The sequence below is a fragment of the Oncorhynchus kisutch genome, linkage group LG8 (assembly GCF_002021735.2).
Source record: "Oncorhynchus kisutch isolate 150728-3 linkage group LG8, Okis_V2, whole genome shotgun sequence".
Lineage (NCBI taxonomy): Eukaryota > Metazoa > Chordata > Actinopteri > Salmoniformes > Salmonidae > Oncorhynchus > Oncorhynchus kisutch.
Genome location: NC_034181.2, coordinates 78,526,985 through 78,552,075, shown reverse-complemented (window position 1 = coordinate 78,552,075; position 25,091 = coordinate 78,526,985). Strand labels below are relative to the sequence as shown.

The window sequence follows — 25,091 nt, the reverse complement described above, 5'->3', positions numbered from 1 at the left end:
CCAGCAAGGGGACTCTACTCAGCTCCAACTATGGGATGTGTGTGAAATTGTCAATAGTCTGCTACTGTTACTTTCCTCTAGTCGTCTCCTCTAAAGTGGTTTCCTCATCTTGTCCCCTCTTCTTGATCTGCACTGATCTGATTCTGAACACAGGTCTTCTTCAATCAGTGAGGAAGGAGAGAGAAGATGAGAGGAAGCCAATGTAAACTATTGACATGCAGCCCATATCACAGGAGAGAGGAGAGGAAGCAAATATAGAATTTTGACATGCAGCCCATATCACAGAGCATCATATATGGGCCAGGGAAAGCATAGAGAGTGGTGCGCTCTGCTAATCCTTCCCCCTGCCAGGAGGAAACTGAGCGGGCCAGATGGTTCCTACTGTTCCTGCTGAGCTGGCAGCCGGTTGGCTGAGCGCAACCATGGGGGAGGAGCCACAGGGGCACAGGAGGTGACCGGCACACAGGAGCTGATGATGTCACTAATACAGAACCGGTCGGGTCAACACACTTACGTCCCGTGCTGGTTCTGAGAAAGAGCAACCACTGAGCCTGAGTGTGTGTGTCAGGCATGAGCCCGAGCGACCACTAAGCTTGTGTGTGTGTGGTGTGTGTGTGTGTGTCAGGCCAGCGTGAGCCAGATAAGACCACCACAGTTACATAAGAGCATTACTGGGAGGACTGGTTGGAGCCGAATCACACGCTGAACTGGAACTGAACTACAGTACCGGCCAGCACAGGAACCTGTCAGAGCACTTCTATGTTCAAGTTACATACCGCACCTTTAATAATAACAGGTTTATTATTGTTGACAAAAGAATAACAATAGGCATGTTTTGGAGCCCAGAGGTCTACAAAGACAGTCAGCATGACACATCCAGCACGTAAAAACACAACAGAGTCCTACATCCCAGTGAACAGACGTGACTGACCCTTTCTGTGAGAACAAAAACACCTGTCGCTGTACCTGCCTGTCATTCTGTCTGGTTAGTGAAATAACATTACGCCTGTCCTCTTGTACCCGCCCGTGTGTATGGTGAATAACAAAACACCTGTTGTAGGTGAATCACTGCAAGAAGGTTGGCATAATAGTCAGATTGACTGTCTGATTGTTCTGTCGGGCCTGGATGTCGGTGAGAGTTCCCTCAACTCTGTGCTCTACTGGCTGTTCGGGGCCTTGGGGGATGGGCTAATTAAGCAATAAGACCAGAGGGGGTGTGGTATATGGACAATAGGGCTGCTCTTATGCGCGCCGCAACGCGGAGTGTTAGGACACGGTCCATAGCCATGGTATATTGGCCATATATCATAAACCCCCGAGGTGCCTTATTGCTATTATAAACTGGTTACCAACGTAATTGGTATTAACAGCTTCTACCCCCAAGCCATAAGACTCCTGAACAGCTAATCAAAGGGCTACCCAGACCCCTCTTTTACGCTGCTGCTACTCTCTGTTTATCATCTATGCATAGTCACTTTAACTCTACCTACATGTTCATCCTCGACTAACCGGTGCCCCCGCACATTGACTCTGTACCGGTACTCCCTGTATATGGGAGGGCAGGTAGCCTAGTGGTTAGAGCGTTGAGCCAGTAACTGAAAGGTTGCTAGATCGAATCCCTGAGCTGACAAGGTTGTTATTGTCTACAATTGTTGTATTCGGCGCATGTGACAAATAAAATTTGATTTGATAATTAGAGCAGTAAAAATAAATATTTTGTCAAGCGCATGGTTTACGGTCTGGTATACCACGGCTTTCAGCCAATCAGCATTCAGGGCTCAAACCACCCAGTTTATAAGGGGGGGGGGGTCTGTCTGAGAGGTGTGGACGTCGCCAGAGACGCCTTGTTAGACCTCCAACAGGGAACACCTCCAAATAAACAAAAAAAGCCACACTGATTCAAAGGCACGTTCCAGTAGACATTTATGTAAAGAAAGCTTCAATATGCCTTCAGTGACCAGGAAGTTTCTGTTTGTTCTTCTCTTCCCTTCCCATCTATTCTTCTTGTCCCCACCTTGTCTCTCCTCCCTTATTCGTTCCTCTCCAGAACCATGACTCATTGTGAGATCATGTGTGTGTTGTAGCCTATGTAGCCGACCATTTCCTTGCTCTTCTGTGACTGTTCTGCCATGGCTCTTTATGAGATCTGTGTGCAATGTGTGTTGGTTCTCCTATCGTTGTCCCCACAAGGATAGTAAAACAAGGGGGGGGGGGGGGGGGGGACTCCCCCCTCGTGGGAGGACAAAGGCTATTTTAACCTTAGGGGTTAGGTTTAGGGTTACAATTAGGATTAGAATTAGGGCAGGGTTTCCCAAACTCGGTCCTCAGGACCCCAAGGGGTGCACGTTTTGGTTTTTGCCCTACACAGCTGATTCAAATAATCATCCGATTGGGTTTGTCCCTCTCAGCCAGCACAGGGGCCACAGCCACAGCACTAGCCTACATGTTGAACAACAAGTCAGTCAGATCACTTCACTTAGCACTGAGCTAAACACTGCACTGTGATGGCTCCCTTTCCCTTTCTCACACACATGGTTGCAATCTAAAGTTGAAGAAAGAGCGCTTGTGAATCAGAATTTGTATAACAAGTAAAAGCATTTAAAAAAACAAGAACACGTTCTCTAAACATTCTCTCTGTTACGCTGTGGCTGTGTGAACCAAGACAGAGTAAGCCCACTGGGGTAAAGCCTAGAGAAACTAACTCCTGTCACTAGTTCAGCGTAGAGGCTAGAATGCTCTGTAAACACCTTCCTCGCCAGGGAGATGAGGAGGAGAGAGGGGGTCTGGGAGGAGGAGGAGGAGAGGATAAGACAAGAAAGGAGAGAAGAACAGGATCAGAACAAACGGAGGAGAGAGAGTGTCAGGAGTACAGGGAGGGCAGTCTGTCTGTCTGCATTTTCAACCAGAGGAACAGTATGTCCCATAATAACAATAGAACAGTGGGAGCATCGGCTGGCCTGTCATATGGGAACTGCTCCAGAGCAGCTTCTATTGCAATTAGACATTATTAATAGAACCACCGTGACAGACCCACAGGGAGCCAACAGCACAGCAGAACACAGAATCTATATGAGGGGGAAGGGAAAGAAAGGCTCAGTTGGTAAAGCATGGCACTTGCAACGCCAGTGTTGTATGTTCGACTCCCACGGGGGACCAGTAGAAAAAAATATGAAAATGTCTGCGCTCACTACTGTATGTCACTCTGGATAAGAGAGTCTGCTAAATGACTCAAATGTAAATGTAGTCCAACTACAGTAACTTGAGATCCAACAGGAAAAGCCAGATCTGTCTCTGTAGCTCAGTAAAAGTGTGTGTTGTTTACAATTGACCAAGCAAAAAAATAAAAACTGCAGTGCGTAGTACAGTAAGTGTGTGATTTAATTACTATATGTACAGTGTGTGTGTTTACCACATCCATATGTCAGAGCCATGAACCCTGGGTTGTTTTTAAATGTATAGCCAGAGTCAGTGTGCAGGGGTGAAATCTCAGCCTTTTGGTGTTGGATGACATGTTTACACCCTAACATTGGGTATAGAGTCATGTTACAGTACAGTGTCAGTAGGATGGGTGTGTAGGACACCGATGGTGTGGGGTTTGTTGTGTAGTAGGAAAAGCAATCTCTGATTGGGCTTCCTTTGTCTGACAGTGGTTGCTGTGTGACCACATCAAACTTCTGTGCAGTAGTTGCAGGCCCTGCCTATTGTCTGACTAGTGACAACAGGTCCCAGTACAGTAGACAGAGACCAAGCTAGTACAGAAGAGACAGGCCTATTTTCTTACTACAGAACTCAGAACAGTAGATAGAGACAGGCCTATTGATTGACTCCATGTTTGGTGGTAACTAAAACAAACAGAACACATTACCTTCAATCAGAAGACATTTAGCTTAAGGCCAAAGAGTATCAGCTAGCTGCTCTGAGCTCCAACTAGCTGCTGTTATGATGTTGCCCCTACAAGAATCATAACCAAACTTGGATTAATGACAAGCATGTTGAAGCAATCACTACATTACTAGACTATGTCCAAGCAGGCAGACTAGGCTGGCAGGCAGGGGGCATACAATACAGTCCATGTATTACTAATAGAGCTGGCATTACAGACCACTGCTGCTACGGTTGAATAAACCTGATATGAAAACAGATAAAGCTGGCTGCCCTGCAGACTTCATGGTAATCATACATCATGTAAACACACAGACAGTACAGAAGGCAGAGAGCAGATCGAAGTCTCTGTTCATAGTGATGATTCAGAGTCACAGTGAAGATGTTCAGTTCGAACAAAGGGCTTTGAGCATTGCAGCATACCCATACCAGAGACTGACAGAATAACGCAGAGCTCTCAGGCACACAAAAGAAGGAGCTGTTTTATCATGCAGTGAGTTGTTCCACCCTGTCAGTGTGACCTGCTGCGTTTTGTCCCCCCAAAACAGCTTTTTGACAGAAATTACAAGATGACATTGTGTTGTTATAATTGAACCATTGCTCAGATATCTGTAGCCATCTTGTTCACCTATCCATTGTGTAATTTGTCAGTAAGAATGTCCTAATTTCCGTGGCCTCACTGGCCTGCCTGGGTCAGGTTTACTTTTATCAACACAGGCAGGCAAGCAAGTTAATCAGCTGTTACATCATTCTCCCTCTCTGCCCAATACCTCTCCCTCTTCCGGGGGACTGCCTGGCTGGCTATATTCTGCTGATCCAACAACACACACAGGCCAACGATGGATCATGTCAATATGATCCTCATGACCCTTTTAGTACTGCAATGATGGGCACCGTAGTGAAGGCTCACACAGACGAATACCATGAACAGTATAGCTTCTGTTGGCATGGAATAAATCCATGTAGATCAGCTTACCTCGCTCTGGTTTCATGTTAGCCAGTGTCATCTCGATCCCTCTGGGAATCTGGCAGCCTGTCTGTCTTCGGTCTGAAGACTCCCGTCCACACAGCCCTGACAGCAATATACTGCTGTGTATCCAAATTTTCCAAAGGATTGCTGACTTATTGCATTAAGCAACAATACCAGCTGGGTAGCCTGTATGCTGCCAATCGCCCCCTAATTTACCGTACAAAGCAACGCTTTGTTACCAAACTGCTACTGTACAGGTCCATCGAGTCAGATCCACTGTTAACTGGCCAACGAACAGTTGAGCTAGCTAGCTAAATCTGACCGTCAAACATTAGATTAGCTCCGAGTTATTGCTTCATCAACCACCTAGCTAGCCAACAAGGCATTGAGCTGACAATCTGACTGTCCACCCCCCAAAAATAAACGTCTCAAATTCCACCACCAAAACCACGAGAGTAGTCCCGTCACGAAGCATCTCTCTCTCTCTCTCTCTCTTTCAGCTTGCTATGCTACTGTAACCTCACCTATTTGGCTTAGCTACCGTGGCTTTAGCTAGCTGACCAAACAAACAACACACAGGCATCTGATCTGATGCCGACCGTCTCAAACAAACACCCCACCCGCAGGTAGAGTGATCACCTCCGATAACAATGGGCTCCGGGAAAGGACAGACCTCGTTCAACCGATCATTCTGAAAAACAGCCAACGTTAGCTAAACGCCGTGTTGTCCAGAAGCATCGGTTCCACTTGTCGTCTTGAAACATAGTGAGGTAAAGTAGGCACGTCCCGTGTCAGTTACCTAGTTATTGTTAACTAGCTTTCTCTCATATAAAAAGTTTGTCAGAAAACAAGCTGACCATTTATTTTCCAACTTGTCGCAGTGGCTAGCGAGCTTTTTTCCTTCTTCCAAAACAACGTGTCGCTGACTAGCGAACTTCGTCCAACTCAATAACATAGTACAGGCGCATACCGTTCGCAACAAAATTATATCGTGTGCTTTTTCTTATCCATAAACTCGTTGGTGTGCTCTCTACCACTCTCTCTAGCAATGTCCCCGTGTCAAAACAGATCAGCGCAGCCTTTTCTCAGTCACGTGTCCCAACAACAGCCAGACCACTTTCCTGTACCAGTCTTTCCTGTGAACCTGCTGCGATAGCAACCGTGATCTAGAAACTTTTTGGTTACAGTTTGACAATGTGTCAAGATGACAACAAATACCATACACTAAACATGGTTCAAATTAACATTATAACTCTGTGTAGTGTACCTCAGTCCAGGCCAGGATTGATACATTGTAGCGGGACGGCCACTGCTCTGATTTGATTGGTGGATTGGATGCGCGTTCACGTCTGCACGTGGCACGTGTATTTTGTATGTGAACATTTTGTTCTCGGTGCCTGAGGTGTTCATATACAGATTAGTGCTGCGTTGATGTGCTCCTCTGGGTTTTATATTTCGTAGTTGTGAAATACGACTTCGTTTTATTCATGTGCTTTTTGGTCTGAACAGTTCTTCAACCAATATGATTAGCACATTTTAGCTGGCCCGATAAACTACCTAACGTTGTTTATAATAAAGTTAGTTGGCTTGTTTAAATTGTTGAACATTGACAATATGGTCAAAGTAGCTACATTTGTACCAATGTTGGAGTTGTCAGTTGTGAAACGTCACAACGTCGTAAACTCAGGAAACAATTTTTGAGTTTCCCATTTATACTCTGATTTGGAGGGTCGCCTGGGAACTCTAATAGCGCGATAACGCAGCATAGGCAGATTAAAAGAGTGATAATATCGTAGCACTTTGACAATTCAAATTTGAGATTTATTTTGTTTGAACTGTGCATAGTAGTCAGCGCTTTGATTGTCTTTGAAAGTGAATACAGTGAATCGGTCAATAACGACAACACGAATCCACCCACCAGCTCTCACAAGGCCTATAATGAGATTAGGGATGTTGTATTCGTTACTCAGTGCTCACTATTGATAATTATGAGTAATATTGTTAACCATGTATTGCTCACAGAGGAAAAATTGTCATAGATCCACTCAGAGCAACAATACATTCAGAACGACAATAAATCCTACCACTGCAAAATGACAAAGGGTGGCTTCCTTGCTACACTTTATATACAAAAGTATGTGGACACCCGTTCAAGTGGATTTGGCTATTTCAGCCACATGTATACAATCAAGTACACAGCAATGCAATCTCCATAGACAAATAAGGATTTACTGAAGAGCTTGGTGACTTTCAACGTGGCACCGTCATAGGATGCCACCTTTCCAACAAGTCAGGTCGTCAAATGTATTCCCTGCTAGAGCTGCCCCGGCCAACTGTAAGTGCTGTTATTGTGCAATGGAAACGTCTAGGAGCAACAACGGCTCAGCCGTGAAGTGGTAGGCCACACAAGCTCACAGAACAGGACTGCTGAGTGCTGAAGCAACACTCACTACCGAGTTCCAAACTGCCTCTGGAAGCAACGTCAGCACAATAACTGTTCGTCGGGACCTTCGCGAAATGGGTTTGCATGGCCGGGCAGCCGCATACAAGTCTAAGGTCACCATGTGCAATGCCAAGTGTGGACTGGAGTGGTGTAATGCTCGCCACCATTGGACTCTAGAGCATCTGGCAGTCTGACGGACTGATCTGAGTTTGGTGGATGCCAGGAGAACGCTACCTGCCCCAATGCATAGTGCCAACTGTAACGTTTGGTGGAGGAGGAATAATGGTCTGGGGCTGTTTTTCATGGTTTGTGCTAGGCCCCTTAGTTCCAGTGAAGGGAAATCTTGACGCTACAGCATACAATGGCATTCTTGATGATTCTGTGTTTCCAACTTTGTGGCAACAGTTTGGGGAAGGCCCTTTCAGGTTTCAGCATGACAATGCCCCCGTGCGCAAAGCGAGGTCCATACAGAAATGGTTTGTCGAGATCGATGTGGAACAACTTGACTGGCCTGCACAGAGCACCGACCTCAACCCCATCGAACACCTTTGGGATGAGTTGGAATGTCGACTGCGAGCAAGGCCTAATCGCCCAACAACAGTGCCCGACCACACTAATGGTCTTGAGGCTGAATGGAATGCAAGTCCCTGCAGCAATGTTCCAACATCTAGTGGAAAGCCTTCCCAGAAGAGTGGAGGCTGTTATAGCAGAAAAGGGGGGACCAACTCCATATTAATACCCATAATATTGGAAGGAGATGTCCACATACTTTTGGTCATGTAATGTATTTCATTACTGCACTCAAACTTGTTGACCTATAAGCCGCTTGCTCTTGATGTTCATAATTGAAACAATATTCATGGTTGTGCATGTGTGTGTGCGCATGCATGTGTGATTCCAAAACAAGGGACAGATAAAATACTACTGACAGATAACCTGTTATGCAACTAAGACATGTCTGTCTCCACTCTGGTCCCTGATCCATTCTCTATATTTAACCTGTCCTACAGTGTCTGGATGGGTGGGACATTCAATTAAATAAACAGAAAACAGATTTTAAAGGGTCAAATTTGACTCATTTGACATGCCTGGGACAAAGGAAACTCTGTATCTCCGGTGATGACAACACAAAGAGACCTCAGTAGAACAAAATACTGTATCAGCTGGAGGAATCCCTCTGCAGGTGACTGGGTTACACTGTGTTATGTTGCATTCTAGTGGTGGAAGAATAGAAGTGCAGTGTATCAGTGGGCATTTAAAAGAACAGGTGGAGACAGATCAATCAATAGTCAATCAAATCAAATTTTATTTGTCACATGTGCCAAATACAACAGGTGTAGTAGATCTTACAGTGAAATGCTTACTTACAAGCCCTTAACCAACAATGCAGTTTTAAGAAAGGGGGGTAGGTGCCAGTTGCAGTTCAACACACATTTGATCTACTACATGCAGTACCAGTCAAAAGTTTGGACACACCTACTCATTCAATGGGTTTCCTTTATTTGTACTATTTTCTACATTGTAGAATAATAGTGAAGACATCAAAACTATGAAATAACACATATGGAATCATGTAGTAACCAAAATAGTTTTAAACAAATCAAAATATATTTTATATTTGAGATTCTTCAAAGTAACCACCCTTTGCCTTGATGACAGCTTTGCACACTCTTGGCATTCTCTCAACCAGCTTCATGAGGTAGTCACGTGGAATGCTTTTCCAACAGTCTTGAAGGAGTTCCCACATATGCTGAGCACTTGTTGGCTGCTTTTCCTTCACTCTGAGGTCCAACTCATCCCAAACCATTTCAATTGGTTTGAGGTTGGGTGATTGTGGAGGCCAGGTCATCTGATGCAACACTCCATTACTCTCCTTGGTCAAATAGCCCTTACACATCCTGGAAGTGTGTTTTGGGCCATTGTCCTGTTGAAAAACAAATTATAGTCCAACTAAGCGCAAATCAGATGGGATGGCTGCAGAATGCTGTGGTAGCCATGCTGGTTAAGTGTGCCTTGAATTCTAAATAAATCACTGACAGTGTCACCAGCAAAGCACCCCACACCATCACACCTCCTCGTCCATGTTTCACGGTGGGAACCACACATGCATCATCTGTTCACCTACTCTGCGTCTCACAAAGACACAGCAGTTGGAACCAAAAATCTAAAATTTGGACTCATCAGACCAAAGGACAGATTTCCACTGGTCTAATGTCCATTGCTTGTGTTTCTTGGCACAAGCAAGTCTCTTCTTATTATTGGTGTCCTTTCATCATAATGCTTAATGGTTTTGCGACTGCACTTGAAGAAACTTTAAAAGTTCTTGAAATTTTCCAGATTGACTGACCTTCATGTTAAAGTAATGATGGACTGTCATTTCTCTTTGCTTATTTGAGCTGTTCTTGCCATAATATGGACTTGGTCGTTTACCAAATAGGGCTATCTTCTGTATACCAACCCTACCTTGTCACAACACAATGGATTGGCTCAAACGCATCAAGAAGGAAAGAATTTTCACAAATGAACTTTTAATAAGGCATACCTGTTCATTTAAATACATTCCAGGTGAGTACCTCATGAATTTGGTTAAGAGAATGCCAAGAGTGTGCAAAGCTGTCATCAAGGAGAAGGGTGGCTACTTTGAAGAATCTCAAATATAAACCATTTTAGTTACTATGTGATTCCCTTGGTGTTATTTCATAGTTTTGATGTCTTCCCTATTATTTTACCATGTAGAAAATATTAAAAAATCAATAAAAACCCTTGAATGAGTAGGTGTGTCCAAACTTTTGACTGGTACTGTACATATGAAATACACTTTTGAGTCTAACATCAGAATTGAAGGTAATGACACGAGTCTGGATTCAGGTGCTGGAATTCCAACTGTTTATTTCCTACTTTTTAGTGACTACAGAAAATGTTACATTTTAACACTGAAAATCCAAGGCTGGATGACATCATCACTTGCTTCTCTTTCTTATTTCTATTCCAATTTTTGTTTTGTTTAGCAAACACAGCAGATGATGTTGCACAGCACTGAGCGAGCAGTAGCAAAGCCAAGAATATTAGAACCTAAATGATTAAACCAACCAAGCTATGAGATACTGTAGCCCATGAGGACAGTGTCTTGGAGTAGGAGTGCTGATCTAGGGGAAGGTGACCCCACTTATTTACTAGGATTCAAAGGGAACAAATTACTGAACTACTGGGTTCTCTTTGGAATTAAATGTCAGCGAATTGGTTTCTGTATTTTTTGTTGCCGGGTTTCCTCCAACTGTGATTTCAGGTAAACCAGGGAACCCTGCCCCCAGTGAGGGCCTCACCCCCCTTTATTGTTTTAGTGTTTTCACATTCAAAATGACCACCTTTAGCACACTACTTCTTTAGGGAATAGGGTACCACCTCAGATTTGCCCAAACGTCTGATTGTCTCCGGCGCTGCAGTACTAAGATGAGACTCAGCCTGATTAGGGACACAGTAACACACATATATGGAAGCACACAGAGACACACAGACAGACAAATGTACGCACACAAGCATGGTGCACACACACACACACACACACACACACACACACACACACACACACACACACACACACACACACACACACACACACACACACACACACACACACACACACACACACACACAGCCTGTCTAGTTCTACAATGTAACTACTGTCGTCTGCATGGCTATTCCCATTGAACTGTATGGCCTGTGGAGATTGAATGGAAGAGAAAGTAACAGAAGGCTGAAAGCTAAAAGATCTCGACTCCACTTAACTGTGTCAGGATCCACTGTAACAGGGCCTGTTGTAAGAACGGCTACTACTGAGAAATGAGATGAGCTTCAAGCTGCTAAACTGAGTTCACTGACCACACACACACACACACACACACACGCACACACACACAGAGAGAGAGACCAGATAAGTGCTGTCCCACCCATATACACACACAGGTTTCTTTGTAGGTTTATTAGACTTTGCTCATTGTCATTACACGAGTTTGCACCAAACAACAGACACTGTGTGGAGCCCAGACCCCATCCATCCCATCGCTAACCCCCCCTCCTCCACCCACCTCACTGTCAGACAGTAAAGTGACTCAGATCAGTCCTGAGGGACCAACTGTTTTATATAACTGATGTATTCCAGCTCTAACTCATCTGATTCAACTAGTCACGGGCTTCATGATTAGTTGACTTAGTTGAAAGAGGAGTGCAAGTGTTGAAATAGACCTAATATGTGAAATGGTTGGTGGTCTGATACCTGATTCACACATTTGTAACCAGGCCACCACAGTACAGCTCAGCTTGGCCCTATAGTTTGAATCAGGCACCAGAGGACTGGGTTGAGCAACACTGAGAGGACTTGCAGCCCTGGTTTAGTTTAAAACATCACTTCAGATTGTACATTTAAACAGGAGATTCCCTACACGGCTGAGTAACCTTGACTACAGAAGCCCCCGGCCTACAGCCTTCTACTAACATCTATACCCGTGCTGCAAATGGCAAATCAAAACTCAACATCTCTTAAACTCACAAATGCCAGTGCTTTTTCAAACGTTTTAATTCACTTATTGTTCCTTTTTTTCTCCACTTTTTGGTTTGTTTTAGAAATCTTTGGATGCTCATTATTATTATTAATACCCATAAAATAAAATTAAAAAAGTCAAAAGTCAAAAGAATAGAAAACACATTACACACTACTGCTTTTTTGACAGCTGTTGAGCGAAGTACGGTACCAACTGTAGAACGTCTGTATCTGAAATGACACCCTGTATAGTGCACTAGTTTTGAACAGAGCCATAGGGTTGGGTTAGTAGAGATATGAAATGAACATATCTCCTCGTCAAAATCCTGATTTTCAATATTGTCCTGATCACATCCTGGATTAGCCATAGGGTTCTGGTCAGAAGTAATGCACTACATAGGAAATAGGATGTAGTGTCAGACGTGTGTCGGCCCGTTGTCAGGGCAATGGTCTCTGGCAGTGTTCAGAACACATGTTGAAGTGACAGAGTTGTGATACACGAGAAGAAGAACACAAACCCACTCCTTCATCTGATCTAAGCAGGAGAATGTTATAAGTCTGTAAGACAAAAATGAATGTTCATTTGTTTGTTTTTTTGTTTGTTTTCTCACAAAAAACCTACTATATACAAATCTAGATGTTCTACAAAGGCATAAATTAAAGCCGTGGTTAAGCAATAATACAAAAACACAATTCCATTCAAATCAAATCATCACAACACAGAAGACGAGAAAAGGAAAACATATGAACACATTATCACAGCAGTTGTTGGTTTTACCCTGTAAAAAAACAATAGTTTACCATCATTATAATATCGGAATAAGTACCCAACGTCTGATAACAAAATAGTACACTTCATCTCTTCATCCAGACAAGTTTCAAACCTCAAGACCCTGAAACTTGTCCTCCGCGACCTTGAACAGAACACTTCTGCCAAAAAAACATACAAAATAAATAAGAACCATAAATCATTTTAAAAGAAGTAACAATAACAACATTAGTTACCAAACTAGTTGAGTTCTGCCTGACCCACTTTGACAATCTCTCTCCACAGAACCACAGAGTTCTCACTATGAGGTATTCAGAGACAAACACGGCCAGAGTGCTGGGCCTTCCTTCAAAGGGGAGGAGAGAGGATGGGAGGAGAGTGGGAGGGAAGGGGGCAGGGGAGACAGAAGAAGAAGAAGAAGAGCTTTGGTATATCAGCAGGAGTGGAGATCAGAAATTCCTTTGGTATGTTTTCATTGCATGGTTGAGCTGGCGAAAGCACCACTTGTGAGAGAGAGCGAGAGAAAGAGAGAGAGCGAGAGAGAGAGAGCGATAAGGACGGAGAGAGTGAGAGATATTCCTTTAGTCTTCAGTAGTGGCCTGTCTCTACAGGCTGAGGTATTCAAAGAGTAAAAGGTCAACAGTGGTTTAACACTTTGGTTCAAGCAAGGCACTCGTCCTGGGAGTTTTAGAGAGGTTGTCAACATGTCTGTATAGAATGGTGTCAACATGTAATTTTAGAACGTTCAATGTTGTCAACATATCATTCTAGAACGTTGTAAACATGTCTGTCAACAATGTTGTCAACATTCTAGAACCTTGTCAACATGTCATTCTCGAACGTTGTCAACCTCTGTCTAAAACGTTGTCAACATCATTCTAGAATTTTGTCAACATATCATTCTCAAATGTTGTCAACATTTCATTCTAGAACATTGTTAATATGTATGTGTAGAGTGTTGTCAATATCTTCGTTGTTTTGGTAACATAGTCTACAGCTTCAGTATCATGTCTACCTATAGCTTTATAAGTAGAGAGCAGAGATGTTGAGAGACCAAGCAGGGCAGGGTGATGGGAGGAGGATGAGAGGAGAGGAGGGGGTAAGGATAAGGAAATACAGTAAACCTTCTATCCACATCACTCATGTCGGCCGTGCAATGACAAAATCTTTGGTTATCTTTGGTATCATCAAAGTGATAGAAATCACAAATGGAAATTGAGTGAGGTAGCATCTTTGGTTCACACTAGAAAAGGTCTTAACACATTTAGAGATTTCTTTATCCTCTTCTTTGTTGTTTTCTGTTCGACGTGAGGAAGCAGCTCTCGCTTGGCTTTGCTTCATTTAATATAATACTCATTAACATGGAGAGGAGCTACAGTAACCCACAGACAGAGGCAGAGATACCCCCACTCTGACCCCCACTCCCAGCCCATAGACTGGTACCCCAGACATGGAGAGGAGCAAAGGAGCGAACCAAGCCCTTAGACCGTAAACTCCACACAATTTGACTCATACTTTGGGAAAGCAAGCCACTGTAGTGCTTTCTTCCTGGTGCTGACGTGCATAGCATCCATCTATACCCACTGAGGTGAGATAGAGGGAGAGGAGGAGAGATGAACCGGCATGATGGAGTAGAGAAATGGAGGGAGAGGAGAGATACTGGGAGAGGATGAGAGGAGGAGAAATGGTAGTGTTGTAAAGTGCTTAAGTAAACATACTTTAAAGTACTACTTTAAAGTTGTGTTTTGGGGTATCTGTACTTTACCTTACTATTTATATTTTTGACAACTTCTACTTTTACATCAATACATTCCTAAAGAAAATAATGTACTTTTTACTCCAATATCTTCCCTGACACCCACATGTACTCATTACATTTTGAATGCTTATCAGGACAGGAAAATGGTTCAATTCCCGCACTTATAATGAGCATATCCCCGGTCATCCCTACTCCCTCTGATTTAGTGGACTCATAAAACACACATGCTTTGTTTGTAAATGATGTCTGAGTGTTGCAGTGTGCCCCTGGCTATCTGTAAATGATGTCTGAGTGTTGCAGTGTGCCCCTGGCTATCTGTAAATGATGTCTGAGTGTTGCAGTGTGCCCCTGGCTATCTGTAAATGATGTCTGAGTGTTGCAGTGTGCCCCTGGCTATCTGTAAATGATGTCTGAGTGTTGCAGTGTGCCCCTGGCTATCTGTAAATGATGTCTGAGTGTTGCAGTGTGCCCCTGGCTATCTGTAAATGATGTCTGAGTGTTGCAGTGTGCCCCTGGCTATCTGTAAATGATGTCTGAGTGTTGCAGTGTGCCCCTGGCTAATTGTAAATGATGTCTGAGTGTTGCAGTGTGCCCCTGGCTATCTGTAAATGATGTCTGAGTGTTGCAGTGTGCCCCTGGCTATCTGTAAATGATGTCTGAGTGTTGCAGTGTGCCCCTGGCTATCTGTAAATGATGTCTGAGTGTTGCAGTGTGCCCCTGGCTATCTGTAAATAATGTCTGAGTGTTGCAGTGTGCCCCTGGCTATCTGTAAATGATGTCTGAGTGTTGCAGTGTGCCCCTGGCTATCTGTAAATGATGTCTGAGTGTTGCAGTGTGCCCCTGGCTATCTGTAAATGATGTCTGAGTGTTGCAGTGTGCCCCTGGCTATCTGTAAATGATGTCTGAGTGTTGCAGTGTGCCCCTGGCTATCTGTAAATGATGTCTGAGTGTTGCAGTGTGCCCCTGGCTATCCGTAAATAAAAAAAATAGGAAATGATGCCGTCCGGTTTGCTTAATATAAGGAATTTGAAATGATTTCTACTTTCACTTTCACATATTTTAGCAATTCCATTTACTTTTGATACTTAAGTATATTTAAAAACAAAATACTTTTAGACTTTTACTCAAGTAGTATTTTACTGGGTGACTTTTCATTTTTACTCGTCCTTTTCTATGAAGGTATCTTTACTTTTTTAAAGTATGATAATTGGATCCTTTTTCTACCACTGAGAGATGGAGGGTTAGGAGGAGAGGAGAGATGGAGGGTTAGGAGGAGAGGAGAGATGGAGGGTTAGGAGGAGAGGAGAGATGGAGAGAGAGGAAGATAGGAGAGATGGAGGGTTAGGAGGAGAGGAGAGATGGAGAGAGAGGAAGATAGGAGAGATGGAGGGTTAGGAGGAGAGGAGAGATGGAGGGTTAGGAGGAGAGGAGAGATGGAGGGTTAGGAGGAGAGGAGAGATGGAGAGAGAGGAAGATAGGAGAGATGGAGGGTTAGGAGGAGAGGAGAGATGGAGAGAGAGGAGGAGAGGAGAGATGGAGAGAGAGGAAGATAGGAGAGATGGAGGGTTAGGAGGAGAGGAGAGATGGAGAGAGAGGAGGAGAGGAGAGATGGAGAGAGAGGAAGATAGGAGAGATGGAGAGAGAGGAAGATAGGAGAGATGGAGAGAGAGGAAGATAGGAGAGATGGAGAGAGAGGAAGATAGGAGAGATGGAGGGTTAGGAGGAGAGGAGAGATGGAGAGAGAGGAAGATAGGAGAGATGGAGAGAGAGGAAGATAGGAGAGATGGAGAGAGAGGAAGATAGGAGAGATGGAGAGAGAGGAAGATAGGAGAGATGGAGAGAGAGGAAGATAGGAGAGATGGAGAGAGAGGAAGATAGGAGAGATGGAGGGTTAGGAGGAGAGGAGAGATGGAGAGAGAGGAAGATAGGAGAGATGGAGGGTTAGGAGGAGAGGAGAGATGGAGAGAGAGGAAGATAGGAGAGATGGAGGGTTAGGAAGATAGGAGAGATGGAGAGAGAGGAAGATAGGAGAGATGGAGGGTTAGGAGGAGAGGAGAGATGGAGAGAGAGGAAGATAGGAGAGATGGAGAGAGAGGAAGATAGGAGAGATGGAGAGAGAGGAAGATAGGAGAGATGGAGAGAGAGGAAGATAGGAGAGATGGAGAGAGAGGAAGATAGGAGAGATGGAGAGAGAGGAAGATAGGAGAGATGGAGGGTTAGGAGGAGAGGAGAGATGGAGAGAGAGGAAGATAGGAGAGATGGAGAGAGAGGAAGATAGGAGAGATGGAGAGAGAGGAAGATAGGAGAGATGGAGAGAGAGGAAGATAGGAGAGATGGAGAGAGAGGAAGATAGGAGAGATGGAGGGTTAGGAGGAGAGGAGAGATGGAGAGAGAGGAAGATAGGAGAGATGGAGGGTTAGGAGGAGAGGAGAGATGGAGAGAGAGGAAGATAGGAGAGATGGAGGGTTAGGAAGATAGGAGAGATGGAGAGAGAGGAAGATAGGAGAGATGGAGGGTTAGGAGGAGAGGAGAGATGGAGAGAGAGGAAGATAGGAGAGATGGAGAGAGAGGAAGATAGGAGAGATGGAGGGTTAGGAGGAGAGGAGAGATGGAGAGAGAGGAAGATAGGAGAGATGGAGGGTTAGGAGGAGAGGAGAGATGGAGAGAGAGGAAGATAGGAGAGATGGAGGGTTAGGAGGAGAGGAGAGATGGAGAGAGAGGAAGATAGGAGAGATGGAGGGTTAGGAGGAGAGGAGAGATGGAGAGAGAGGAAGATAGGAGAGATGGAGGGTTAGGAGGAGAGGAGAGTGTTAACAGTCACACTCAGGTCTTTAAAAATACTCTTTACAACATCAGCTACAAAATATAAGACATTATTCTTTGGTTGTACTTGTTGCTGTGATTCTGTCAAAGTGATTTGGTATTATAACTGCATACAGTCTAGGCTACCTGCCCTGGAGTGGAGAAAGCTTTGGTTTTCATTTTTACTGTTTCAACAGTACAGGAAGAAAGCACTACGGAATGGGTCAGGGGTTATGGGTCATGGTTAGCAGCTCCTACTGGGGCGATTTCCCCCCTCCCCTGTCTGCTCTTCCAGTGCAGGAGGTAGAAGTCGCCCCTAATCACTGATCCCAGGTCAGAAACAATATTTATTTCATCCTTGTAATGGTTACTGATAGGATTGGGGGCAAGGTAATCTGAACCTAGATCAGTTTATGGCAGCTTCTACCTGGAGTGTCTGGGGTTTACTGACGGACAGAAAACTGTGACCAATCAAATGTCTGTTTGACCTGACGGACAGATACTCTGACCAATCCAAACGGCTGCTGAACATTCCAGTGGCACCTGTAAGATTCCTCCTCAAAGCTGATTGACCCGTCCCACAGGATCTCCGTCCACTGGTCAGAACCCACACAGCTGATAGGCTGATTAAATGTCCATCCAGAGGCCCTCCCTCAAACCGACCAGTCAGATCAAAGATAAGGACAGTGGGCAGGAGGTATTAAAGCTGTGAGATCAGTGATTGGGTAAAATGTCAAAACAGAGTTTTTAAAGCAGGACAAAACAAGTCTTTGGTTTGTTTTTTTCTTTGGACACTATAAATAGCAGTGTTATAGTACAGGCTTTAAGGTCAAAACGCTGTTTATAGGTATTTTCCTTAGTTTCTCCTGGTTTCTACATTGTAAAGCTTTTCCACCGAGGTTGAGTCTGTCAGTCTGTCTCCCCATACACAGTAAAAAATCTTGACTGCTTCGAACTAGAAAAAAATAAGTCTCCACGCTAACTAAAAACTTTAACACCATATCTAATATAAAATGTAGTCAACTCAACACTTGATTACCTGAGATGACATAATTCAAAATTGTAAATCAGCGTGGCAACTTATTTTTTCGAAGTTAAATCAACTCAAAACTGTGCCCGCTCTCCCCCTCCAGTCCCTCCTCCTCAGGCTTTGCTGCAGGTGGAGACGGAGGAATTAGCGGAGTGGGAGGAGCCTCCGTTGTCGTCGAGCCACTTGTCGAGGCTGCGTCGGCGTGCGTTCATGAAGAAATTTGAGACGGTGGTCAGCTCCAGGCCAAGCTGCTGGCTGATGGTGATCTGAAGCTCCTTGGACGGACGCTTGTTCTCCTTGAAGATGGCGTGGAGGGTTCTTCTCTGTACGTCGGTAAACACCAGCCGAGGCTTCTTGGAGTGACCACCATTACCGCTGTGGTTGCTGCCGCTGTGGTTTCCGCCGCTGCTGCCATCGCTGCCGCCACGGTCACCACCAACTTTACAGTGGCCATGGTCCTGCTCCTTGCGCTTACACGCTAAGGATGGGAGAGAAAGAGATATGTTATAACAAACTACATCATAACAACATGAACACAGTATACAACACTGTATAACAACAATAGGCTACAGCACACAATCATCTATACCGTGGAATATAACACACATACACGGGTAGCCTCATAATAACCTACATCGGAGCTCACAGCTGAAAACAATTGCCGCTGACCGTGGTGCTGAAGCACACGGTAAGTAGGCTTCTCCCTGCATATCGAGACTTTACCGATAGAGGGCAGTAGTGAGCTGTCAAACAGCTGTAGCAGCGCTGAATTCGACCAAAAGCCATTCATTCTACTTAGCTGGAGGACATCGGTTTGACAGTCACTGTCCCAGATAGATTATTTAATATAGATCTTAGACCATCTTTTCCTGGACCAAGGGTATTTCACTACCATCTTACAAATGTATGCAAAACAAGCAAGATGGATCTGCATGCCAGGTGCGTGTTGTTAATGTGTGATATTCGAGTATATGAAATTAACTAATCACAGAAAGGTCTGTGTGTGTTCTGTGATAGCAGCAGTATTAGCCTAGTTAGGTAGAGACACCCCTAGATAACCATTAACAGAGAGCTACCGCTCCGTGTGGAGTTGAGTTGGCATCCTATCTGCTCTGTTTGTCTGTGTGTGAAGCTTTATCCTATCTGCTGCGCTATAAATCAACGTGCTGAAGGCCACAGTGACACCCCAGCAGCCACCGCGCGGAGCTGACAGACAGGTAGTCGGACAGGTTGGGAGCTTTCCCAGGCTCGTTATCACCCTTGCCCCCCCACCACACACACACACACACAGCTCTGCCCGTCTGACAATCATTAAGCAGATAACTCCACACTGAGGTAGCCTAGCAATGGCGTGACTACACACACTCGTGTACCAGCAGCAGCGGTGTATGTGTGTGTTTTGTGTATGTTTAAAATAAATAAATAAAATATATGATTAGCCCCTTTTCCGAATACAAGAGCCGATTCACTCAGTATAATATGCTTAAAGTTGATCGAATTTCTAACGATCAAAATGATAATGTCAGAATCAACGCTTGAGATAAATTATCGACAGGTGCAATATCAGGCCTTAACTTTTACAATTACTTTAAGAAAACACATTTTTATGCATTTGCTGCAAAATGAATATTAGGTTAATTATTAGGTTAATTATTAGGTTAATTATTAGGTTAATTGATGAGTGTGAGAGGGAGTGTATAGGTCTAGAATTTACAAGTATACACGCAACTTCTCAACAACATCGTGCCAAAAGCAGAGGACCACAACGGAAATGCGTTTTCTGCATTATCCTCGATTATTTTAAACCCACTTCACATGTAATACGTTGCATTTCCAATTCGTGAAAAAATATCTATCAATTCAATATTAAATAGGTTAATGATATGAGTAGGTCTAGTCTACCGGCAGGCATAGGCCTCGGTGACACGAGAAAACCGCCAGGCATACATGATGTAACATGGGGAAATGGAATAAGCCACATTTCAATAATCAATATCAATCTTCTATTTTAGTTCTTAGTAGGCCGATCACACACACATTTCACCCGAGAACCGATCGATATATGTTCTGGCGGCTTCCTTTTCCTGTTTACAGACATTTCCAGAATCTGAAACGTTATTAATATTAGGAGAGGTATTTCACAACGAAGCCTTTATGATTCAGGTCGAAGTTATAAAAAGAAAAATATGTATATACTTTCATTAGGGAGAAATAAAATATAAATGTGCATGGATGCAATAGCTACATATATTGTGGTTGAGGTTTTATGGAAGTGAAATTAGGCTCAAATAGAATGAAGAGGGAGACACTGGCAAAATAATCCCCCCACTCAAAAAGAATGTTAGGCAGTACGCCTGTGCTGTTCTATTTAGCCCTGACATGCGTTTATAAAAGTAAAAAGTAAAATAGCATATTTTTCATTAGGCTTATTGTGTTTTAAGCCTAATGAAAAATATGTTATTTTACTTTTTACTTTTATAAACGCATGTCAGGGCTAAATAGAACAGCACAGGCGTACTGCCTAACATTCATGAATTCACTGAAAACAATTCCGGGAAAAGTCACAAAAACAATAACATGTAAAATGATATGGTATATATATGGTTTGCTATGCAAGACTGTTAATGACACACACGCTGCAAATAATCAATGGCGATTTAACACACTTTCAGCAGCGTACCGCCTCACACTTTTCACAAGCCAAAAACCCATCCGCCTCAGCGCGTCATTGATTAGACATAAAGCAATTCCTTTGTATGCTGGCGACTGCGTGGCTCCGTGTGTCCGCTAGAACGGTTCAGGCGGATTGACTCGGGTCCTCGGGGACAAATTAATAGAGAGCCATCTATCAGTTAATTACCACAAACCCAGAGTCAACCCCGCGTCACGCCTCCTAACGAGTTTAGCTCCAAAACAAAAACACACTCACTGAAACACAATAAGTGCGTCAACGCAGCCAAAGACACAGCTTCCATAAGCTTTCCTCAAGATTTCAAATAATGGTCATATTGATCCTGGAAAATATTGTATTATCTTCTATTATATTATATTGTTATTCTGTTATACTATTTTCCGCAGATGTTCCATCCCTCAGCCCTGAAATGCACAGCTTGAGGATGTTACTACATGTACTGGCAGCAAATTAATATTTTCATGATGTAAAAATAGTTTTTTTAAACGTGATTCTCATTCTCCCGCGCGTGGACTCTGTTTACATGGACTCGCGTGGACTCTGTTGGGAACAACAAAAGGCTCATGAGTTGTGCAAAATAAGCTCATTCGGGTCCCAGATCACCTAACCAACACCCCCCCCCCCCCCCACACACACACACGCACACACACACGCGCGCGCGTGAATAGGGCCCTTATCTTATAGAATGGAAAAAGCCAAGAGACAGAGATTTCAACAAAGACAATGATGGATTCAACTGCAGGGAATTCCAGAGGGAGGTTTCAGTTCTGTCATACCACTGGCTACTCCACTGTCAGATTCAAGACAGCTGCAGACAATAGGCCTACTGTTCCAATGACGAGCACCAAACAATCTTAAATACCCCCTATGGATAAAGAGTAAAGGGAGAGAGAAAGAGAAATAAAAAGGAAGTAGGTATTACCGAGAGTTCGCTCACCTGCGAGCCTGAGCGCGCTCATGCGTGTGAACTCAGGCTCCTGCAGCCACTTCCACATCCGGCGGAAGGTCTCCCGGCCGGACTTGAGTTTGGACCAGGGCTTGGGGTTCCGGAGCAGGTCTGACAGTGTTCCCTGGGACCGACACAACACCCTCTGGGCGAAGATAGCCTGGGGGATGGAGTAACGCTTCAGCTCTGTGGTGATCCTCTGCGCTACTTCTTTGGTGTTTACTTCTTCCATTTGACCCGACGAATTGTCGTCGGTACCGCCACCACCACCAACCCCGTGGACTTGAACCCCGGGCCCTGAGGCGTGGCTCTGGGTGTTGTTGTCCCGGGGGTTCCCGTGGCCCAGGACGTGCCCCGAGGCTCCGAGGTGGGCATGGGGGTGGTGGTGATGGAGGCCGTTTATATGGAGCATGTTCCCCGAGGAGGTGAGGTGCTGGTCGGCGTGTCTGGCCAGCATGGTGGGGTGATGAGCCTCGAACCCACCGGGAGTCAACTGCATCTTCTCCCCCGGCATGGAGGCTGAGACCCCGGGGTGGGCATAGGGAGGCAGGCCGGCCTGGGAACTGTGTAGGCCGGCCAGGCCAGAGCCAGACAGTGGGGAGAGGCTCTGTCCCATCCCAGGGGCGTCTTTGTGGTGGTATGGGGAGTAGAGGTTGTTGATCGGCGCCAGCCCCCTTTCGTCCCTCATAAACGTAAAGCTGCCGGTGACATTACCAGGGAGTCGCTGATGATGATTGTGAGGATGATGAGGATGGTGGTGGTGTGGATGATGATGATGATGGTGATGATGAGAGAACTTGTCTGCAACAGTGGAGATGGGGGGTAGGGGAGGCTGGAGAGGTGTGAGGGTGGTGTAGGTGCTTGCGCTCATTCCAGGGGGGGTCTCGCACATACTCATGGCAGGGTGCAGGTGATGACCGGGGTGTCCAGTGTTGTGTCCGTGATGGGAGTGGTATTCTCCCCCGTCTAGCAGGCTCGTCATGCCCATGGAGCGGTGCGCCAGCCCTCGGCCCCCACCCGGGCGGGGGTGTGGGCTGTGACCGACTAGCAGCTCTCCTGGACCGGCCACAGACTCATGGCTCGGGTCGCCGAGGCTCTCCATGGACAGTTGCGCGTTCATAATGCTTGGCGACCATCTATGTGATCTGGGAGAGGGATGGATGTCCACAGAACAGTCCAGAGTCCTCACGGCGGGAAAGTTCCCTCCCAGTCTGTTGGTTTGTTGTGGTGGTTTGTTCTGTCTCCTGAATCCTGGTTGATGGACGTTTTTTCTATCCTTTTTATGGCTGGTGTTTTTCTTCCTCTTGTCTTTGTTGATTATTTTCTTTCCTCCGATTATATATTTTTATTTCCCTTTTTAGACTCGTTTTATTGATACTACATTTTATTTTTTGCTTCCTCCGGGTTGTGTCTCGAGCCCCCCCGCCTGTCCTTGCGCTCCGGTCGGGTCCTGCGCCATCTCTCTCTCCGTGGCTTTTCTCGTGCTGCTCGGTTTCTCCACACCTCTGTTTCACGGTTGCGGATCCCGAACATACACACATGCGCACGGGCGACCTTCCATCCCCTCCCACCACACACACACAAACACACACACACACACACACACACACACACACACACACACACACACACACACACACACACACACACACACACACACACACACACACACACACACACACACACACGCACACACACACACACACACACACACTGCTCTGACGTCAGTTATTAAGGAAGTTACAACAGAGGTATAAAGATACCTGCTGGTTATAAACCCCCCCTCTCACACACCCATTGGAATTAAATAATTACATCACAAATTCATTAATATTATTTACTAGGTTATAATTTACTCGTTCAATGGAGCTTATAGAGCCTATTGTATTTCAACACAAATAAAAACCTATTGATCCAACATGGTTCTGGAGCCTCCTTAACATGTCATGCAGAACAAATGAAGTGAACTTCCGGGTTCATTCTCCACTCGTCAATGAGGTGCGTGTGCGTGTGTGATTAGACCATGACAGTGTGCATGCAGTATTCAAAACCTTATATTCACACACGTGTCCTTCATAATCACCACCTATCTTGAACCAAATGTCATCATGCTGTTTCTCTATTTTTATATGATAAAGCTAAAAGTCCCCTAATGGAGGATTATTGTAGCAATCTTTCAACTCCAGTCCGAATGAAAACCATTCCATATGTCGGTTTGAAGTAACAAATTAAGCTGTACTTCTCTCTCTTTAGAAATAAAAAGATGAACAGATGTCTCTATTGTTAAACCATTAAGATTAACGAACCTGCCGGCCGTGCATGGGAGTGTGTGTAGGCTAAGTGTGTCCACGCGTGCCCCCATCGATACGCGGAGTGTGTGTGTGTGTGTGTGTGTGTGTGTGTGTGTGTGTATGAACTTGATCACAGTGAAGAAAAGTATTCATTCATGAATAAGCCTATGATTACGTCAACATTACATCTCTCATGATAATAATACGTACTAATGTTTGTAATTAATTGAGAAAAAATGGAATGACAAATATGTTTTATGTTTTATTGCGTCATTTTATTTCCTTCACACATTGAGTAGGCCTACACCATTACAATACAATTTCAAACATTGTAAATTCGAGGCGGGGGGTTCAAGGCGTCCTTTACACGCGGTCAGGCAGGCGACAGCTTGCTGCGGCCAGTGGCCAGCCCGGGCCACATGTCAAAGGTGACGCTTCAAGACTCCTCATGTTAACAGCTGCTCGTACAGATTAACTTCACACACACACACACACACACACACACACACACACACACACACACACACACACACACACACACACACACACACACACACACACACACACACACACACACACACACACACACACACACACACACACACACACACACACACACACACACACACACATACACACACACACACACACCGCGGCATCTGTCAGGGTCAAGAACAACAGGACACCGTTCAGTTGAACAAGTTAAAGAAGAGAAACGTAAAAGTTAAATGGTCTCTAATAGGAAGTCAACGTCAGTGGCGTGTGGGGACTTGACGTTTGCCCAGAAACAAATACACTTAATGAACAACGAGATGCTTTCCAACGGTAAGGACTGGGCAGAGTTTCGACATAGGCCTATTGATAACTTACAAACAAAACGTGCAGCCTAGGCCTAATAACAAAATAGTTAATGTCAACAAGGTAAATAAAATGTGTTAACATTTAAAAAGTAATACATTTAAAATGAAAT

General features: G+C 44.7%; 2 protein-coding genes across 2 annotated transcripts in view; both read right to left on the bottom strand.

The window, feature by feature from the left end:
* Window positions 1-6,142, bottom strand: part of LOC109884118 (protein FAM214A) — a 42,717-nt gene extending 36,575 nt beyond the window's left edge. Inside the window, exon 1 of the mRNA XM_031831292.1 lies at window positions 4,859-6,142. Within this exon, the coding sequence (XP_031687152.1) occupies window positions 4,859-4,889 (31 nt within the window). The 5' untranslated portion in view covers window positions 4,890-6,142. The remainder of the gene's footprint in view (window positions 1-4,858) is intronic.
* Window positions 6,143-17,075: 10,933 nt separating this feature from the next.
* Window positions 17,076-23,327, bottom strand: LOC109882424 (hepatocyte nuclear factor 6-like). The gene is made up of 2 exons (XM_031831291.1): window positions 21,807-23,327; window positions 17,076-18,670 (listed from the first exon to the last, which is right to left on the bottom strand). Exons 1-2 carry the CDS (start codon window positions 22,948-22,950, stop codon window positions 18,306-18,308), a joined length of 1,509 nt encoding a protein of 502 aa, XP_031687151.1. The 5' UTR covers window positions 22,951-23,327; the 3' UTR covers window positions 17,076-18,305.
* Window positions 23,328-25,091: the final 1,764 nt, after the last annotated feature.

Coding starts and splice junctions, on each gene's coding strand:
- LOC109882424 (XM_031831291.1), bottom strand. CDS start 22,950: ATGAACGCGCAACTGTCCATGGAGAGCCTCGGCGACCCGAGCCATGAG. Junction 18,671..21,806: donor CGCAGGTGAGCGAACTCTCG/GTAATACCTACT, acceptor TCCCATCCTTAG/CGTGTAAGCGCAAGGAGCAG.